At 35.6% G+C, this 20,556-nt stretch overlaps 1 protein-coding gene across 1 annotated transcript in view; it reads left to right on the top strand.

Annotated features, from left to right (window-relative positions):
* CDH7 (cadherin 7) overlaps positions 1-20,556 on the top strand; it is a 119,502-nt gene that overhangs the window by 63,426 nt on the left and 35,520 nt on the right. Inside the window, exons 5-7 of the mRNA XM_032872262.1 lie at positions 1,660-1,827; positions 4,267-4,454; positions 17,880-18,133. Of these exons, the coding sequence (XP_032728153.1) occupies positions 1,660-1,827; positions 4,267-4,454; positions 17,880-18,133 (610 nt within the window). The remainder of the gene's footprint in view (positions 1-1,659; positions 1,828-4,266; positions 4,455-17,879; positions 18,134-20,556) is intronic.

The following is a 20,556-nucleotide window of genomic DNA, read 5'->3' as shown; positions in this document are numbered from 1 at the left end:
TGATGGCTAGTGCTCAGACTAAACGCAAATATGGTCACTTAAGACAGGATGAGTGTTGTTTAACTTGGAATCTTGGGAACTAATAACAAACTGCTTAAATTTTTCCTGTGCTATTGAAGGGCTTTGCTCATCTGTTTCCCAACCCTAGAACAGTTACCAAACTGTCAAATAGAAGTAGAGGGCAGGCCTTGTATAGTTTCCCGTAGGCTTATTCTTGTTGCTGAAATTAACATACACTATAAATAAAATATAACACATATTATCAATAGAATATAGCACACCATTATGACATGTGTACATTGAATAATCAGCCTTTAAATTAGCAGCTTTTAAAAAATACAAATCTGGAGGATATAACATTTTTATGCTAAACATGAGGAATGAAAGAAGCTTCATCCCAAATTAAACAATTATTTGCAATTATTTTATTCCCAAAGAACCATCCTCTATCAAACAAGCTGGTTTTGCTGTTGTTTTGCTACTGAAAAGTCCATAATACCAGAATTTCTCATCCTTAGGTCTGAGTCAATGAAAATTTAAATTCTGACCTCCCCATAAAAAGTAGAATCTGTTTAATAAAATAGATTAGACATCTTTCAAGCTATGGTCCTAGGTGGATAGGTAAGACATAGTTTTTGTTGGAAAAGATGAAATTGCAAGAAATAATTACGTAGGAATCTATATAGATCAATGTTAAATACATTCTTATCTGATAACCCCTCTATGTACATATACTAAGTATATTAGGTAAATATATCATTTTATATATTTACATATGATGTTAAACTAAATTTCCACCCATTTTTAAATATTATTGCCTAAATACTTAGGCAGTAATTAAGTAGTTATAAAAGAACTAATTTACTGTACCAATGACTACTGTGTCAAGTTTCCCCATCAATCAAAATCAAAGTCTGAAATCAATTTCTCCTGCATTTGAAGCCTTAAGGGTGATCAATATTCAATGCAATTGATTACAAACAAACAGCAACAAAACCCATGAATGTTTTCAGTGTTGCTGATTTATAGTAACATAGTCGTTCTCATCTTTAGTGCTTTTTCTCAGATCTTTCGATACAGGGTAACACCATTGTGCATCATAACCACAACCACAACCATAGCCATAGTTTAAAATGGTGTTTTTCTTATTAAACATTAAATCACTCTCGTTTTTTGCTTTGTAGACTATTTCAGCTATTTTTTTCTCAAAGAGAGGTAATGGGAACCATAACTGAAAGGTGATAGTGATTTCACATCACCTGGGAATTAAGTGGTTAGAGAGGGTGAAAGAGAAGAAAAAGAGCGTTTCATTGTCATGTGCCTGCACAAGTTACTGCCCATTATTTTAGATGAGGACTTCATGTTATTTATTTATAAGTTGTTATTTCTGAACCGTATTTTCATAAAACCAAAAGAGAACCCTCTCTATCCAATATTGAGAAGCCCTCCCTGCTTTTCCCTTGTTATCGCACTCTCTGTGTTTTGTAATATTGTATGTAACTATTATGTTCCCTTGGTCTTTAATAGGCAGTAAGATTATTTAAAATAAAACAACAAAAGGCAACAACTCAGGAGTGACTTGCTACCTGTATCAGTGTTCTTTGCTAGTATAAATGCAATGATTCATGATGCGTTTTACTGGGATTTGAAATTTTGCAGGAGTCATCAAGACCGCCCTTCCAAACATGGATAGAGAGGCTAAAGACCAGTATTTGCTTGTTATTCAGGCAAAGGATATGGTTGGTCAAAATGGAGGACTCTCAGGAACTACGTCAGTCACCGTGACCCTAACTGATGTCAATGATAACCCACCTCGCTTTCCTCGAAGTAAGTTATTTTGTTAAATACTCCAAGTGCCCTAACTTCCCTTGCCAGTCTATAAGTCTATAAAATGTCTTTTAAAAGGACTCTTTCCAAATACTTCTCAAACAAGTGACCTGACTATATGCTCTCACAATTTTGTTTCATGAGGGTCATGGATTTTAATTCAGAAATGTAGAATTTAAAGTGTATTGAAAATGAAAAGAGGCAATCATATCTTTGTATTACTTCTGTCTTCAATATAATATGGTTTTTCTTTGGTTCATATTTTTAATACCAGTTATTAAGTTCATTTATATAATCATCTTTTCATTCTAAGATATTCTTTGTACACGTTCTATAAGTTACAAGTTGTTGCCAATTGTACATTCAGATAAATTTCATGCATTCTATACACTGAAAGTGTTGATTTATTTTTAAAGATAAAAATGGAAGAGCACTAAACTTTTTCATTTTTTACTCCATGCTTTTTTTTTAGCCACTTCATGCACATTAAACATTCCTTTAGCAGTTCTACCATCTCTTTCTTGTGCAAACATTCAGTGTTTCAAAAGAAGTCAATTCAAAGAACCAGAAAACCACATGCCCTCAATTTAGTTTCTATGACCAAAGCGGCTTTTGACTTAGCCAAGAAAAAAAGGGGGGTTGGAATTGTAGGTAGAAATGTCTTGATTATAGAAAAGCATTTCATCTCACTCTCTTAGTTTTTTTTTTTTCCTTTTGTAAGTATATGTGGTATTTCTTTACAATGCTTAGGAAAATAAGTAAATTGTATAGACTATTATGTCTCTAAAATGTTTGTTTGATAGACATGAGTAAAGAAACTTCCTTACAAAAACAGATCTTAGAAGTGAACAATGTCAAGGAAGCTTTCTCTGTAAACATGAAAGACACTTTTTTCCTGCAAATACTTCGTCTTTGGATGTTTCATTTTTATTTTATACATTTTTAATATGTAATACTGTTATATGATATTGCTATAGAACATTTTAATACCTCCTAACAAAATAAAGTTGAAATTACTCTTAAGTTTAGCATTCAGAAAAAAAAAGAACTCATCCTTAATTGTGTCCTTGATAGCTTATAATGGGAGAGGAGAGGAAGGTTGTAGAATAAGAAAAATAATAACATAATTATATTGGGCTCACAATAAACATTTTTCTTTAAGTCTAGAGTGGTAAGAATTGATATTTAGAATTTTTGTTGTTTCAGTTGTTATGATTTGATAAGATACAGTACAGGTTTTCTAGCTTATTAGATGCTCTCTTACTTATTAAAGTGAGGGAAGCCATGGATATGTCATTGGGTTTTTCAGTTTTGCGGGATGCTCTCTACCATGTGTTGTTAATATTCTATCCTTAAAATTTCTGGATTTTACTAAGAATGCTTTGGATATGTGAAAGGGGTCAATCAAAAGTCATCAGCATATCTTTTCATTTTTTTTAAATCAGTAACTATTCACAAAATTTATAAAATTGCTAACAATAATAATTTTGAGCTGAAAATATGGTCCCTTCATATGGTTACATTTTCCTTCTTCAGTTCCTTCGAAGAGAATCTTTCTCTTCATAAGAAAGTGAAAATATACCACATTTAACAACCTGAAGGGAATGGAATAGGTGGAGGAAGCAGGAAAAAAAAAAAAACAGATGATTAGAGAAAAATGGTTCTGAGGAGTTTTCTGGTTTCAAAGGGATGATTCATGGTCATCTGCTTTCCAGAGTTTTTCTTTTCCTTGACTTGCAGGATGGTGAAGAGGAATTTTTACAACAGAAAGTTAGAAAGCTTCTCTTTCTATCTTACTTTTCTTTCCTTGGTACAAATAATATCTCCTCTGCTCTTGTGTCATTGTGTCCCAAATCAGTTCCGCATATAACCCACGGTGATAACTCTTATTTCTGATAAATTTATGAGCTAAAATAAAGCTAATCTGATCTTTCATCAATGTCCTTGTCCAGTTGTCTGAAACCTTCTTAGTAAAAGACACTGTTACATAAATCCTAACAATAAGTAATCAGAACTATTTAGTCTTCTGTCGCCCATATGAAGCCTAAGTTCTGCTGTTTTCATTTTTTAATATTAATATTAATTATATTTTAATTATTTAGATGCAATGGTTACATGCTTAATTTTATGTACAACTATGTTAAATTTATTTATTATTAAAAATAGCTTATTTCTCACCAGTAGAAATACAGGAATGGAGACACTTATCATGCCTTTCTCAGGCTGTTTCTGCTGTCACATATTAATTATTATTAGATCATTGCCAAGGAGTTTCTGGAGTCTATATGAAACCTGTCCTTTATCTCATATTGCCGTAGCATATTTTTTAAGTAAAATACAAAAACAAATTAAGCAAAGATGATGCAAAATGGCCACATAGTTAAGTATTTTGGGGTTAGCTTTGTGTAATTTGTTCACTTCTTGATGTGAATTTCACAGGGTCTTACCAGTATAACGTCCCAGAGTCCCTGCCAGTGGCCTCCGTTGTGGCCAGGATCAAAGCGGCTGATGCAGATATAGGTGCTAATGCTGAAATGGAATACAAAATTGTGGATGGTGACGGACTGGGGATTTTCAAGATTTCTGTTGATAAAGACACCCAGGAAGGCATCATTACTATACAGAAGGTAATATTTCCTTTACTTCTAAGTTCTGTGAAGGTAGCACCACAGCGCATACAAAACAGAAAGCCATGTTTGCTTTGATAGAAGAATGTATTGGACAAAATAAATGACCGTGTGGAACTATTATTCTTTTGACTTTAGGAAAAAAAGGTCTGTGTTTATTTTGAGGTGTCAGAATCATAGAGAATCGTGAATGACATTTGTAATCATGCCCTGACTAGTCTCTACTGCGTAATCCCACAGCCCTTATCTGTAATGCTAAGACAGTAAGGCACACTGGAGATGTGCTGTTTTAAATGACCTCTTTGGAGAGGTGAGTATGTTTCTTTATTGACTATTCCAGGCATGAAACCTCTAAAATCAACTAAAAGTCTTTGTTAGGAAGCTAGACAGACACTCCATATATGTGAAAGCAGTGCAAAGTTGGAAATAGAAACCGAAATGTTGAAGACTTGCTACATTATCAGTTATTCCTTTTTACAGTTTATACTAATTGAAGTGTTTGAGGAATTCGTATGGAGCATGAAAAGTTGTGAAGCTTATCATAATCCCCTAAATATAAGTGCAAAGGAGATAGAAAATCCCTATAATCCAAACTAAAGACTCTGTCATGGTATATTTAAATTAGCTCCCAATACTGATTAGATAAGGAGGAAAATGAGCTATTTATTCCTTCTGCTTTGTATAGACATGATCTTTGACAAATGTTGAATCAAAAAAAAAAATTATTGCAAAAAAATTATTAGAAATAGTAAAAATTAAAATATGTGGAAAACCTCCACCCCCGAATAATGGAATTTTATGTCAGTCTGACAATCCAGGTGTATAACTCTGTAATTAACACTCCTCAATAATTAACACATGTCCATAAAGAAAGTTATATTTTAGTTGTTACAGGAAAACATATGTTTGATTTTAGGCCAATGGGCAAAACATTTCTGCAATTATTTCCAGTGGACAGCTGCTATTTTAGCTCAGCTGGTGACAATCTGTGTAAAAAAGTTTTAATAACTAGGATAGGCCAACTGTTGGCAAAATGATTTGTTTTGTTGTCTAAAATAAAAAGAATGCAATAAGGTACGATGTTGCTCAAAGGTTTCAAAGATTCATCTGAAATCAATCTGTTCCTATTCTAGAATTGTAAATATATATTGAAATTATTTTTATTGAACACATACATTTCATATATTATAAAGAGCATAAAGCATGGAAGAAACATATACACAAATATATGTATTTGATATATTTAGTTCAGTAATAAAGTTCATCTTCAGTTTCTTAACATTACTTTTTAACGTTTTGGGGAATTAACTGTTAATTCTGGTCACAGTCAAATAGCACACTTTTTTTTTTTCCCCAGTTTACATCTTTGTAGTCATTTCTATCTTCTTGCTCCTCCTTGATCCATAATAGCTCTTGGCTGTATGTTTTTTTCTGTTCTCTTTAGCGTTATCCTAAAGTTGGTTATCATGGCTCACTCCGAAACTATTTTAATAGTTCCTGAGTTCACAACCTGTTTCTAGCCTCTCAAATCCACCACTTCTTTAAACTGCTGTTCAAAATTCAACAATACTTTATTACTCCCAACTAGATTGAAAGCGATCTACCTTATCCTAAGGGAATAAGAGAGAAGGCTACCACAAACTGAAATGAAGCAGTAAAATAATCATGAATGAGCTTATATGCTTAGAAATTCCCAAAGAATTCACTGAAGGCCTGTTAGGGTTAGCAAGACTTTTCAATAATAATGGCTACAAAAGTAATTTAAAAATCAGTAACTTAGCTGTAGCTCCTAAGAGCTGTTGTATGAACTTTCGTCTTCAATCCAAAGACAGTGGCTTCTACTCATGAAAAATAGAATATCCATACTTGGCCCACTACCCATAAAACGTTCCATCTTAAAGTAGTATAGTCCACTAGCCTCATAAGGGCAGTCTTTAACCCCAAATCCAAGTGTTTTTCCATCATGAAGCCAACAGGATCCTGAGTCTCTATTTCAGAAGAGTGCTTTTGCTTAACATTTTTTTTTTTAATTTAATTAGTCTCCTTAGAGAGCTGTTTTGTTGTTGTTATTGTTTTGTTTTGTTTTGTTTTCAGAACGAAGGAGGTCTATCCTTAAGATTTTCTGATTCCCTCTGTCAGAACTAACAACTGCATATGGTCCTCAAGGACAGGATTTTGATTTTTAGTTTTATGTATCACGATTTCAGTGAAATGGGGTTCTGTATTTCATTCCAGGTAAAATGTTTCCAGAGGTTTCTCACAGCGAGTGGAGTCAGCAAAAACATGTATGAGTTCCATAAATCCAGTGTTCTTTCTGTACTAGGGAGTAGTAGAATCATCTATGAAGTCCAAAATGGATTTCTGAATCTGAGTCACAAGGGCACTCCTACTAAAACTAAGAAATTCTGAAGGAAAACAAATGAAACATTCTTACATTGTTCTTAGAATATTTTTAAATTTTCATTTAGATGTACAGTAGAATGCTATGGGTGGTCCAAAAAAATGACCCATTTTTTGATGGGTTTTCTAGTGTCTCCTAACTAAAGGAAAATGTTTACCACCAGGCACTGCTAGGATGTTGACATACGTACTTGTTCTGGTAATTGTGAATGTCTCTAAATAGTATTTCACATGTGGATAACAGAGTTCCACTGCTTATTTATATCATCATTTCTCTTGGAAATAGGGTATTTTGTACCTGTGGACCATGCTTGATAATCATGTGAACTTATTCTCTCCGTACTCTATAGTATAATAAAACTTTAGTTCATTGCTTTGTCATAAACAATGCACTGTCATGGTTGTAATGAGATTTATTCTGGTTTGAGCAAACTTATCATATTTTGAAACATTTACATATGTTATACTTTGCATAGAGTGAACTTCAGAGCAGAGAGAGACAAGAAAACAATCTTTTTAAAGATACATTAGAAAAAGAAAAATTAGTATAGAATTGTGAAAGAGAACCTTCACTTATGTTATTATTCCTCCAATGTCTTATATAGAAAATGTTTTTAAATATGACTAAAGAGGCAGAATCCCAAAGGCTAAAGGTTTTTGTAGATATTACCACAGAATTATAAACATGATTATATATAAGTTTAAATACTGTTTCAATACAGCGTTTCACAGTGAAAACTGCTGCTTTGGTCATTTATGAATGATTTAATGATAACTTCTACAACCTGTTACACAGGGCTTCCAAATTCACAAAGTGTAAACATAAGTATTATCCGATGTGAGCGAAAACTGTCCTTCTTTCCACCTAGAATTTTTTCTCCTTACATTTCTGCATCATAATTTACAATGTGGGAGCTTTTGTTTCCTATTTTTCCTTTGAGAGATGACAATCTTTCCTCTAATGCACTTCAGTTTTCAATATAAGACCTCAGTAGGCATTAAATATGGGATTTTGCTTTTATAAAATACATTACTATAAAGTTACAGTACAGTAAAAAATGAACATTTTCAAGATGCATTTCCTGTGAAGGATAAGTACACATTCATCTCTGGCATATGGAGTGTTCAGAGGCTCACACTGTCACTGTCAAACAGCACATTTAAGCTTTTCCTGGCTGATTCTAGGCTATCTTTATAATCTCCTTATATTCATACCTCTAAAATTCTGAATGAGGCCAAAGCTATCAAATAATGGAACATTATTGTCAAAGTATTGATAAGGTGGCCCACATCCCTTCACTGCGCAGGAGGAAGATTTAGAATATACAGCTTCCTTTCAGCTTTCTCTCTGCCATGCAGATTTCTAAATGCGAGGGTTTACTATCTTGTTATTGAAATGTGTCCTTTGTCTACGACTTGCAATAATGAGGGGCTAATTCCCAGAGTCAAGTATGTATTTCAGCATTTCATAAAATGCTACTGATGTGTGGTGGAGGTCTGTCGAACCAGCAGCGTTTCCAATGTATTTTTCTTCTTATCATTACATTTTTCTTTCAGAGATTTTATTCAATTAATCCTGGTGCTGTGGAGGCACATTTCTCAAATGGAACAAAGATATTTCTCTCGTTGGACTGTGGAAAGGCATACATTTTGAATTATTTTATTTATTACTTTAGTTTTTAAGGCTGACTGTGATAAGATTAATATAGTAACTCGAATGTAGTTAACTTGTGAATTTCAGACTATATTTTCCAATTTATCCAGCCCATTGTTACTGTGTATATTTTAGCAAATCTTTATAATACTTTAATTATTATGCTCATGTATGCATAGAAATAGGTCATCTGCTTATTAAGGTATACACTTAGCCGTGTTTGAATAGCCAAGATTATAGATGCATTTAAGGGCTTAGAAAGGAAATAAGAAATTGACACTCTTTGAAGGAAGTTGATAGTAATGTAAGTGTCAATACATGATAGTCTTGATCAAAGAGGCAAAGGCCATGTTCGCTTACGTGTATTTTCTGTTTGCTTTGATGTTGACAGTTACCAGAACAGTTTCTCAGAATATGTGTATGTCAAAGACATTTTCCAGTGAGTCCATCACTTTTTTTTTTCTTTTTGCTTAGTACAAGTCACAGATAATGTACAGTCTTTTCCTTACTTCTTTTCCATGGCGTGTTGTTTCCTAAATTAGTTTCAATGGGTAAGCTTCCAAGAAAGACATATTTAAGAAAGATATATTTAAGAAAGAGATAAAATTTAATGATTGTATAAGAAAGTTGAAGAGAGAATTTAAGGACAAAACTTAATGTTTCTAGTATGAGTAACTGGATGAATAATTGTGTCATTTCTTTAGAATGGGAGTGTGCAGATGATTAATATGGTTTTGAATAATATGAGGTGCTTGTGATATCTGGGTAATAACATCTAGGAGGTCATGAGTAAGGAATAGCAGCTCTAGGCAGAGGTCTAGAGTACAAACTTAGGTCTGGGAAGCATTACCATCTGCATGATAATTAAAACTAAAAGAACACTTGAGAACATCACTAAAGCATGTATATAAAGTAAGGGGAAGTGGTGTCTGGCTGGCTCAGTCAGTGGAGCATGCAGTTCATGATCTCATGGTCATGAGTTCAAGCCCCATGTTGGGCACAGAGATCACTTAAAAGGCATAATAAAGTGAGGGGAAGAATGCTTTCGACATTACTTGGTGAAACTGAAAATTTTAAGTTAGCAGGGCAGGGAAAGATTCAGAGAAGGGAAATTGTTTTTTCTTTTAGGTGGGGTATTTTAAGAGAGTTTATACATAACTGATCAACAAAGAAAACTTAAAATATAAATATATTTGGATAAATAAAAGAAAAGGAATTGCATGTATTATCAGTAGGGGAGAGAACTGATGGATCCTGGAATCTATTTTAGCTAATAAATACAGGATATAAACCAATAAGGAGATGATTAGAAAAGTCAAGGGCCCGGAATTCAAAGAAATTTGCACATCTAGATATGACCCCTCTCTCGCTATTTCATTTGCTCATTTCGAGTCTATTTTGGATCATTTTCACTGGATGTGCTGCCATCACATATCAGAACCTAAAGCCACCAAACTTTCATTCTGTTTCTCTCCACAGCTGTGTCAGCTCTTCATTGCCACTTAAATCACCCCCCAAAAAGACTACTTTAAACAACACTATTTGTTTACATCATGATTTTGTGGGTGAGCAATCTGGTGGGGGTTCAGCCGGCTGACTTTTCTGCTGGTCTTAGGTAGGTTTACACATGGATCAGTGGTCAGCTCCTGGTCAGCTCTGCGGCTCTGCCTCTGCGTGGAGGTAGCTGGCTGGCTGCTGGGACCAGGGGGGCTACCAATGTGTCTCATAGCATCCAGTTGCTAAGTTGGGTTTGTTCCAAGAATGGTGGGAACAGAAGCTACAAGGTTTCTTGAAGCCGATATCCAGAATTGGCACATCTCTGCTGCCCCATTACATTCATCAAAGCAAGACAGGCCACCCCAGGTTTGAGAAGTGAGTGGAAAAAAACACATGAAAAGAGAGGAGCTGTACAATACTGTGGATGCTGGGAAAGTAGAAAAAAAGACTTTGAGTCCCAGCTGTGCTCCAAAGAAACTAAAAAGTCTTCAGGTTACACATTATATGGAATGGCAAAAGTAAGACAGAATCTCAGGTCAGCTGACTATATACTATAGTCTTCTGTCCTGTTTCAGCATTGCTCACAAAATAATTGTGTGGATCAAAATAAATTAGTAATTTTTAAAAAATGCAATAAATTACTATCAGCTGCCGTTTGATAAAAGCTGCCAGGAAAGTAGGAGCTAAACTGCCTTTGGGTCATAATCTGGATTCAGCCTGCCTGAAAATGTGTGAGACTTTTCCACAGGAAGTCACTGGGTTTAGTCAGTGGTGCATGCTGGGAAATAGGGGCCTCTGCCTGAGCTGTTGTGTGAACCTCGTTTTAGACACTGGGCAGGAATATAGTCATTTGGAAGGCTTGTTTTCTATTTTCTGCTTATGAAATAAAAAAAAAGCCTGCTGAATTCACAGTAGGTGGTGGTGGTGCACAGAATCGTGTGCCCCTCTCCCCCATCCCAAAGATATCCATATGCTAATCCCTGGAACCTGTGAGTAGTTTACCTTACATGACAAAAGGAATTTTGCAGACATGATTAAATTAAGGGGCTTGAGATGCAGAGATTATCATGGATTATCTCATAGGGCTCAGGGTAATCTCAAGGGATGTGGGAAGATTCAGTCAGAAGAGTGGAGACAGAACCAGAGGAAGATAGAAGGGGCTGTGAGCCAGGACTACAGGTGGCTCCTGGAAGCTGGCATGATTCTTCCCTGAAGCCTTGGGAAGGAGCACAGCCCTGTCAACACCTTGATTCAGACCTCTGAATCCCAAAATGGTAAGACAATAAATTGATGTGTTTTTTTTTTTTTTTAATCCACTACATTTGTGGTGGTTTGCTACTGTAGCAGTAGGAAATTAATACAGAAGTCCTAGTTGAACATTTCTGTGAGTTGAAAAGCTAATCCAGACAACAGAACATGAACAAGAAAGCCAAACATTCATTAACTAGGTATGGATAAGAATCTGGGTAATTGCTGATTTAGGCATTCCGTGCTCAAGTTGAAAGAATATGTGATGGCAGTAGACAGTTTGGTGATGAGAGCCCTCAATTCCTCTCTCACCACTGCAGTATGGACTGCTAATTTCCTATATCAGTTTTATATGGTTTATCCCACTTTCTTCCTTTGTCATCATACTGAGATTCACTACTACTCTTTTTGTTTGTTTTAGATTATCGGATTCATACTTCCAATTCATTCTTAGTCTGTGGGAACAAAGACACTGGGGCCACCCCGTGTGATTATGAGCGAGGAACTCAGTCTGTCCTTGGCTCAGTTTCCAGATTTGTCAGAAAGATCTGTTAAGAGATCTTTACAGTATTATCTTGTGAGAACCAATGAGTTATAGCAGTTAATAAATTAATATTGTAAAACTCATTGAATGATAACCTACATATGGGAAGGACTATATAAATGTGTATTGTTAATGGGGAATACATTTAGCAGTTTATGGTTCTGCCTCTTTGTAGATAAGTTCAACTAAAAATCTGAAACATATATGCATTTAGTTGATGGTCTTCCAATTTTTTTTAAGTTAGAAAATACCAAATTCAGTCTAAAGTCAGATGAGACAGAGGGCTGCTGAGTTAAGAGCTAGAGTGTATGGATAGGGGGAATAACAGCATTATCTAAAGGTAAAGTAAATTTTCTTGTATCTTCATGACAGGAGGTAGTTTTACAACTTGGAGCAAGGCTCAGGCTGCAGGTTGGCCCCTACCCTCCACAGCAGCTCACAGCTACAGGCTCCATCTTCCTTGATGATAACATTTCAAAGAAATGACTCCCCTGTTTCTTGAGGAAGATATTCCTAGGCTGCAAAAATGGCAAGAAACTTTTTTAAAAAAATTTCCATCTCAAAGGGGCAGAGAATGAACTTACAATACATGCTTTCTATACTAACTGCTCTAAGAAATGGTAGGTCAGGGGCCAAGAGCAGGAAGAAGCCTGTCTAAATTAAGGCAAGTGGGGGAAACATTAAGGCTTTCTCAGGCACAACCGGGGGGAGGGAGAAGACAAAGGCAGTGGCGTAGTCGCACATAATGAAGGTATGCTTTGCTTTTGAAAACTAGTTGGGAGAATCACTTTAGAACTCTTCTTATTGTATTTAAATGTACAAAATTATTCTAGCAGAGAGAGCTTTTTCAAGGTTGTAGGTCACTTTTAAGGTTCTGGACAGTAGATTTATTTAGAGTAAAATAATTGCAAAGGGAACGTTGTAATTGAGGGTTATTTTCCCATAGGTATGGCCTCATTTAAGCCCATTTACTTAGGGGGGGGGAAAGATGTGTATGAGTTTGATCAACAAGGAGGGAAGATATTGAAAGCAACAGAATATGCTTTGATCCAAAAGATAGCTGGAATCTCTAGAAAAAGAAGTGTTTTTAAAAATGACAATAGTCTTAGTGCTTTTATACAAAATCAACATTAAACATAGACACTAAATATAGAGTCAGGCACGTGTGTGTATGTGCGCACACTCTCTCTCCCTGGTTCTCTTTCTCTCATCAGCCCTTTTGGTACCATGCCATGGTTAGAAGAGCAGAATGAACAATTTCCAAAAGAAGAGTTTAACTTGGATCAATTCCTAAACATCAACACAAGCATTGCCCAAAAGTGCAAGATCTAAAAGGAGGCCACTGAGCTTAATGAGAGCACATTTGGCTGGAGACCAGAAGCCAAGAGATATGGAGAAAGAAAAATGCAGTGCAGTGATTTTATTAAATGGATTCAAGATGATGTTTTAACTTAGGTTTTACTATTTAAAAGGCTAAAAATGGCAGGGACAACTATGCATATCCCACTATTAATGATAGTTGGGGCTTTTTGTTTTGTTTGTTTTTTTTTAATTCAAGCCACTATATTATAAACTGACTTTACTGAAGATGTAGGCCTAGGTGTCATGGGAGAAACATAGGGAAAGAAGGGATGGTTTTATCTTTCATTTGATTTGCGTACAATCTAGCAGGAAGTAATGGCACTAAGAATAATGTAATAGTAACAAAGTGAGTATTTATATAGCAGTTACTCTGTCAGTCAATGTTCTAAGTGTTCTAAATTTAGGAATACCTTATAGCAAACCTGTATGTTGGTGAGGTGGGCAGAACCTAAGTGTGATAATGCCATATATAATAAGAGACCCTAATTGCTCTTGGATTCTGCTTTTTATAGCAGGAAGGGAATGGGTGGTGGGTGGACATGGCCTTGACTTCACATAGTGTGTCTTCCCCCTCTACACATGTAACTTTGGACTTTCCCTGGAACTCTCTGCTGTTTGATTTTCACACCCATTAATAATACCAGCCTTGCATCTTTTTAAATGCATGTTAAAGATGTGTATAAAACTTCATTTATGGTTAGCTTTCCATTTAAAAAAGTTTTATTATCCGTTAGGTAAGGGGATTATGGGAACATTAATAAAGAAGGTGATGGTGGGTCTCCATATTTCAATACAACAAATGGAAGACAAAATTACATGAAAGAAGGACCATCATGTGGTAAGAACTGGAAGACAGTGTGCTCCTTATAGCGAAGAGTTCATTTTAATTGTGGTAAAAGGGATAGGAGGAAGAAGGGTGAGCATCTAATCTGGAAAAATAAGCTTATTATCTTGGGCTCCTTAGATCAGGGGCTGACAAACAACTGCCTGTTTCTGTACAGCTCAAGGACTATGGATGGTTTTATATTTTTAAATGATTGAGAAAATGGGAGGAAGACGGGTGGTGTGTGATAAATAGAAGTTACGTAGAACTGATGTTTCATTGCCTGTACGTAAAGCATTATTGGCACATGGCCACACTAATTCATTTACAGGTGACAGAGAATGTACAACCTGCGAAGCCCAATTATTTAGTATTATTTCCTTACAGGAAAAGGTTGTTCACCCCTACCTTAGTTATAATGCTTATTTTTTAAATTGTTTTATTTTAATCCTAGTATAGTTAACGTCTCATTATACTGGCACAGTTTTGTGTATTATTCAGTTCTCGTCAAGAAAGTGTCCTCTTCATCCCCTTCACCTGTTTCACCCATCCCCCACCTGCCTCCCCTATGTGGACCATCAGTTTGTAGTTTGTTTTTTGTTTTTTTAATCCTGCAGTTCATCATCTCTGATGGCAAAAAATGTAAACAGCCCTATTTTGTAGTCTAGGAATATATACCAAACAAGCCGCTTCTCTTTTTCAGTGTCTCTGACATGCATGTTGCTGGACAGATGAAAGCACACCTTGTTCAGGTCTCAGAATGGCTCTGTGGCATCACTGGCTTGGGTCTCATGACTCCCGTTTGAATCCAGGTTGTTATTCACCCTACCTACTGCTTGCTGTTGTGGGCCACAGGGTGAACAGTGTTTTGGTTTACTTTCCGATTATATATAGTCTCCAGTGATATGTAGTTCCACTATGGGATAGAATCTGTTTAGACATTACCTTTTACTTTGTGTTTCCTCAGTTGTTATTTTAACTTCCTTTTCCCCCAAGTAAAACTCCGTTCATTAAATCTAATAGTTATAGAACGTATTGCTTAGATAGAAGTCAATAAGAAAGAGAAATAGAATTAAAATTTTATTGCAAAAGCTTTCTCTTCAATGTGGTTAACAACCCTATCTGTCACACCACACCCCTCTTTGAAAACTAGATGTCTGGCTGATTCTGATTTGCTCTGAAAATCATTTTGTGTAGCAATTTCTTTTGTCTGTAATCTTGATTCATAGCCTTATGAATTATTTTATTGCTCTATTTTCATAATAGCTCTTAGGCAACCAATCATCATGCATGATACTGTGTTTCATTATGACTCGGTGGCATCCAGATGTCTATACCTCATGTTGTTGCCTTTTAGACATATTAAAAAAAAAAGTTCCCATAAAATAGTCGCATTCATTTGTGCAGTAAATTTTAAATTTTTCTTCATATGCCAGTCAAACTTTTACGTGAATACAGAACTACTTGTTATCCCTTTTCATAGAGCTGAATGAACATCTTAAAAGTGGTTGTGGTTTTGAATTGATTGAAAAGGAGATGGTAAACAGGATTTTTAAGACATTCTGTGATACACAGACACACACTATATAAAAGTAAGATTTCTCTTATTGGCCAGTTTTATAAGTAATATAAGAACAAAGTACACAGGTTACTATCCAAGCTATGTGTGTGTTTAGAGTAAGTGAATGCACTTAGGTAAATAATTTTTTTCTTTTTTATTCTTAGCAATACCCAAATTAAATATTGGATAACATGTATGGACACGACACAATGTTAACACAGAGGTCAGCCTTCTTACAAGAGGCCTTGCATCACAACTACCCAATGAGCCTTTTAAAAATACATACACTTCGTCCTGGATCTGATGAATCCGAATCTTTGAAGGGGCCACACATGTGTCAGAAAACCCTTGGGTAGTTCTGATCCCCACATTTGGTTGAGAACCATGGGTCTGGAAACATTTTTATGTAACAGACAAAAAAGGTAGCATCATCAAAACATCACTGAATTTGTTAATAACATGGTCTTTAGGGCACTGTGTACCACATGTCCCTGCATTTTCAGATGAAATCTCAGAATGAATTAAAACTGCATTTTCCTGTAGCAATTGTAAGAAGTGTTTTGTGGTAAAGAAAATCAATACACTTGACTCTTCCTTCCTCCACTTCCTCCTTTTGGTGATCAGGATTCCCTGGGGCAAATAGATAGTTCAGTTTTAAGGCTGTGTGTCCTGAATATCTGTGGTCTAGTTTTTTCTAATTCAACAAGAATTTATTGGGCCCCCTTCTATCTACTGAATTCATAATGGGCTCTGGGAATGCTAGTAATTAACAAAACAGTCTGGAGCTTACAGTCTATTGGATGAGACAGATGTGAAGCCAGTAAAAATTTCAGTAAGTGTTCCCTGATCTAGATTTTGTAAACCTATTTTTGAGTATTGATTTATATATTTTCCCCTCAGTATTAACCAGGGATGAGCCATGGAAACGTTTTATGTAACATATAGCTGCAAACACACACCTATCTATATTTATTTTGTATGTACATGGGTTTCTGTGTGTACGTTATGTTTTATATAAACAGTACAGGTGTATATCCTGCTTGTCATATAGACATACATGCAGTGTATAAATACATATAGTGTGTGTATCTATATATCCTATTTTCTATTTAAACGACAACATTGTTTATTTTAGTCAGCACCACACCTTTGGGGATGGCTTGGAATATATGCTTTCCCACATACATGCACACACCTGCCCGTGCACATGAGATGAAGTTGGATTCCAATTCTCAACATTACATTTTAGCCCCTTTTCTCTAATACATTTTTGTTATGTAACCATTAGGTAAAAATTACAATTAAGTAAACCTTGCTTTATATTTGGTAGCATTTCGGTCCATTTCTTTACTTTTTTTTAAAAAAGGATATTTTTGTTTTATCTCTTTGAATGCAAGGAACATTTGGGGACAGTTTTTCAGTGGTGAGATTGAGCTTGAAAGTCATAAAAATCTGTGACTCTTTATTTGCAAATAAGAGAAAGCGTTTCTGTTTCTCTTCTCTTCCTTGAAAAAGAGAGGCATTTTTATTGTCACAAACAACTTCAGCATGTTTTGTATGTAATTCTTTTTTTTTTCACAGATGGTGCTTTCCTAGGACAACATTTAATTGCCCTTACAACTTTTTAAAGCTACCAAATGGTTTAACTGGGGTCACTAATTTTTGAATTAAGTGTTGGCATGCTAATCATCTTGGAAAGTTGCAGGACTGAGATTTTGGAATGTAACTCAGCCATCAGACACAAACAGAGACACAGTGTATACTGGTAGAGGAATTGTGGAGAAAGAAACAATGGGTGCTTCTTCGAGAACTGGCTGTGTTTTCAGATGGCACAACATTCAACATCACACCTATGCTGTGTGGCTGCCTTGGACCACCTAACAGCTCAGGATTGTAAAGGAGTTCCTGAAATCAATAAAGATGACCTTTTAAATGAGAAAACCAGTGGAAAGTTATATTTTTTCTTTCTTTTTAATGCACACCATGGATAGTGCAGTTAAATTACATGGTGGAAGGATATTATATTGATGTCCCTGTTGGAAAGAGTTTTCAATCTTATCAGTTGTCTTTCAAATAATATTCTAAAGACTTGCATTTGCCCATGCAATGCACGGCAGCGGAGTGGATTAAGTTAGCTCCAAAGCACTTACCATTGTCTATGAGCCAGAGAAGCGGCAAGGATTCTGATTGGCATTATTATTTATTATTTGTGAATGCTGATGGTGCATTTTCATGGCGGAGTCCTTTCTATGCTTATTGGCATTCATAAATGAAAAGGCTCTGCTTAGCTGACTATTTAATTGGTAATTTAATTTCCCTAATAACTTTCTTTACAGGACCTGGATTTTGAAGCCAAAACAAGTTACACACTTCGGATAGAGGCTGCAAACAAAGATGCCGACCCTCGCTTTCTAAGCCTGGGACCATTCAGCGACACGACAACGGTGAAGATAATTGTGGAGGATGTGGACGAGCCCCCCGTGTTTTCCTCACCTTTGTACCCCATGGAGGTGTCAGAAGCTACCCAAGTTGGAAATATCATTGGCACTGTAGCAGCTCATGACCCAGATTCTTCCAACAGCCCTGTGAGGTAAAAGCTCATTTCTCTTCTTTCTGGCAGTTTGCAACAATGTGCTTTATTCACAATGCAAGTTTCTATATTATGATGCTTTTGATTCATAGCAAACGAAGACCAGTTTTGTCTCTGTATTGAGCCATAGCAGTGGAAGTGAAACAGCATCAGAACAACTCGACATTTTACTAATTTAAAAATGTTTCACCTGATTATCCAAGGCCATTATTATGTAGCGATATTCTTAGGCCCTCATTATCATCCACAAGCCATAGCTGATGTTCCTATTGAACCAATTATCCTGAGCTCTTTCAAAGCCAACTGTGTTCAAAGATGAAGTGATGCATGTCCTAGTTGTAAGATACAGACATATATGAGAAAGCTAATTTTATAAACAATTAAAATTAGGGATTAACTTTTAAACAAATCATATTTTTTACACACTGGCCTATTTGGATAGCATATTTTTTAAGTTTATTATTTCCACTTACAAAAAAACAAATAATAGTGTATCTATAGATAAGGACTGTTTTTCAAATGTCTTATCCATAGTCCTGTACCAAGACTAGACACATGGTTCTAAGCAACCGATCTCTTTACGACCAACAGAAAGATGATAGGTAAGCACTTTAGAATACCACAACAGTGTCACACTTTGTTTTACTTCTAATGTACAACGTGATATCGACATGAATGTTTTTGCGTATGTGTGTGTTAGTATGTGTATGCACATGAGACATCTTTTTAGGTGAATAGTCTATAGAGAATATGCTTGAAATCACTTTGTATTACATGTCTTAATTTGCACTCATAAGTAAAACTTTTAATGGGACATTTTGGATTTTGAGTACAAAGTCTAATAAAGTACAAAAACCAGTGGATGTTTTATATTCAGATATATTCAATTAAAAGCTAACCACAGCTTTTTAGATTTAACTGCTATCTGGCAATGCTAAGTGCTTTTGAGGTAACTTCTGAGCTAAGTTTGGACATTGACAACAAAATGTTATGAAAAGTATTTGTAATTTAGACAATAATTCTTAGTTAAGAAAAGCATAATCTTTTACCTCCCTAAAATAATAAACTTATTTAGGCATATGTAACTGCTTTGCTTTGCTTCTCTTTTGTCTGACATTAGTATCAGAGTCTAATGAAGAATTTGCATAAAATAATTGTTCAAAAATGAAGTCATACTCATCATTTCCCTATCTACGTGATAAATTCAGGTTATATAGATGGCTATATTATTTTTAACACAGTGATCATAAATTATTCCTAAGAATAATAAGCTTCCGTGTGATAGAACATTTGAGAGTCACAAATGTACCAGAGAGAACAAGCCTTCCCCTTCTCCCTGTCATAGCCCAGCCTTCATCGTCAAAAAAGTTTCCTGACTTAAGCTCAGCTCCCTCCAGCGAGTCTTGCTGACTTGCGGACACTTGAATTCGGGTTTTGTTACAGCATCACATGTCTTACTGAAACACTAAGTCTCCTCCCCTTATGATCAGACACAACATGATTGTACTCATAGATCAGCTACTGGGAATAGTTTGACTTCTGCTTAAATCATTTAATTTCATGGGGAGAAAGAGAATTCTTTCATGAAATTAGGGATATAAAAAAAGGAGACACTGATCCATAACATAATTCAGTACTTGAATGAGAGAAGATAAGAAATCTTGTTTCTTCTTTTTTCCTTTACCCGTTTCCTGTGTATCATCCTGTGAAAGCCTCTGACGTAAATATTTCACTTCTTGTAGTATTTTATTCGAAACAATGCAGCATTATATAATAATGTGGGGAGGAAGGAAGAGTAGGACCAAGCAGCTAAGTGCCTTGAGTTAGAGATGAAGTGACCTCCAGGTCTCCTCCCTGACGCACAGATATGGAAGGGTCAGAAGTGAACTCTCTTGATTTTGGAGGTAAAGATCTCTGTGGCTTTCTTCAATGAAAGAAGCTGGCCAATAATTTATTTTTACCTCATTTTCATTTTCTTAATGCTAATGAAGGTGACCCAAAAAGTTCCAGTTAGTACTAACTTATATCAGATTTTTAAACAATTTTTTTAAAGATTTTATTTATTTGACAGACAGAGAGCACAAGTAGGTAGAGAGGCAGGCAGAGAGAGAGAAGACGAAGCAGGCTCCCCGCTGAGCAGAGAGCCCGATGTGGGGCTCGATCCCAGGACCCTGGGATCATCACCCGAGCAGAAGGCAGAAGTATAACCCACTGAGCCACCCAGTCTCCCCATTATATCAGTTTTTGAGCCTAGGTCTCACAATTAAAGAGGTACAACCTTTGTTCAAAGGGACTAAAATATTGTTGGTGTGTGTATATATATATTCTTTTTGTTTTTTTAAATTAATTTCGTGACTTAATATTTACCACTTGTATTCTTGAAACATTTTTATACTATTTTTTTAGAGTCACTCAGTCATTCA

This window comes from Lontra canadensis, unplaced genomic scaffold, assembly GCF_010015895.1.
Source record: "Lontra canadensis isolate GAN:19392208 unplaced genomic scaffold, GSC_riverotter_1.0 scaffold44, whole genome shotgun sequence".
Lineage (NCBI taxonomy): Eukaryota > Metazoa > Chordata > Mammalia > Carnivora > Mustelidae > Lontra > Lontra canadensis.
Note: the sequence above shows the minus strand (reverse complement) of the source record. Positions and strands in the feature narration are given on the sequence as shown.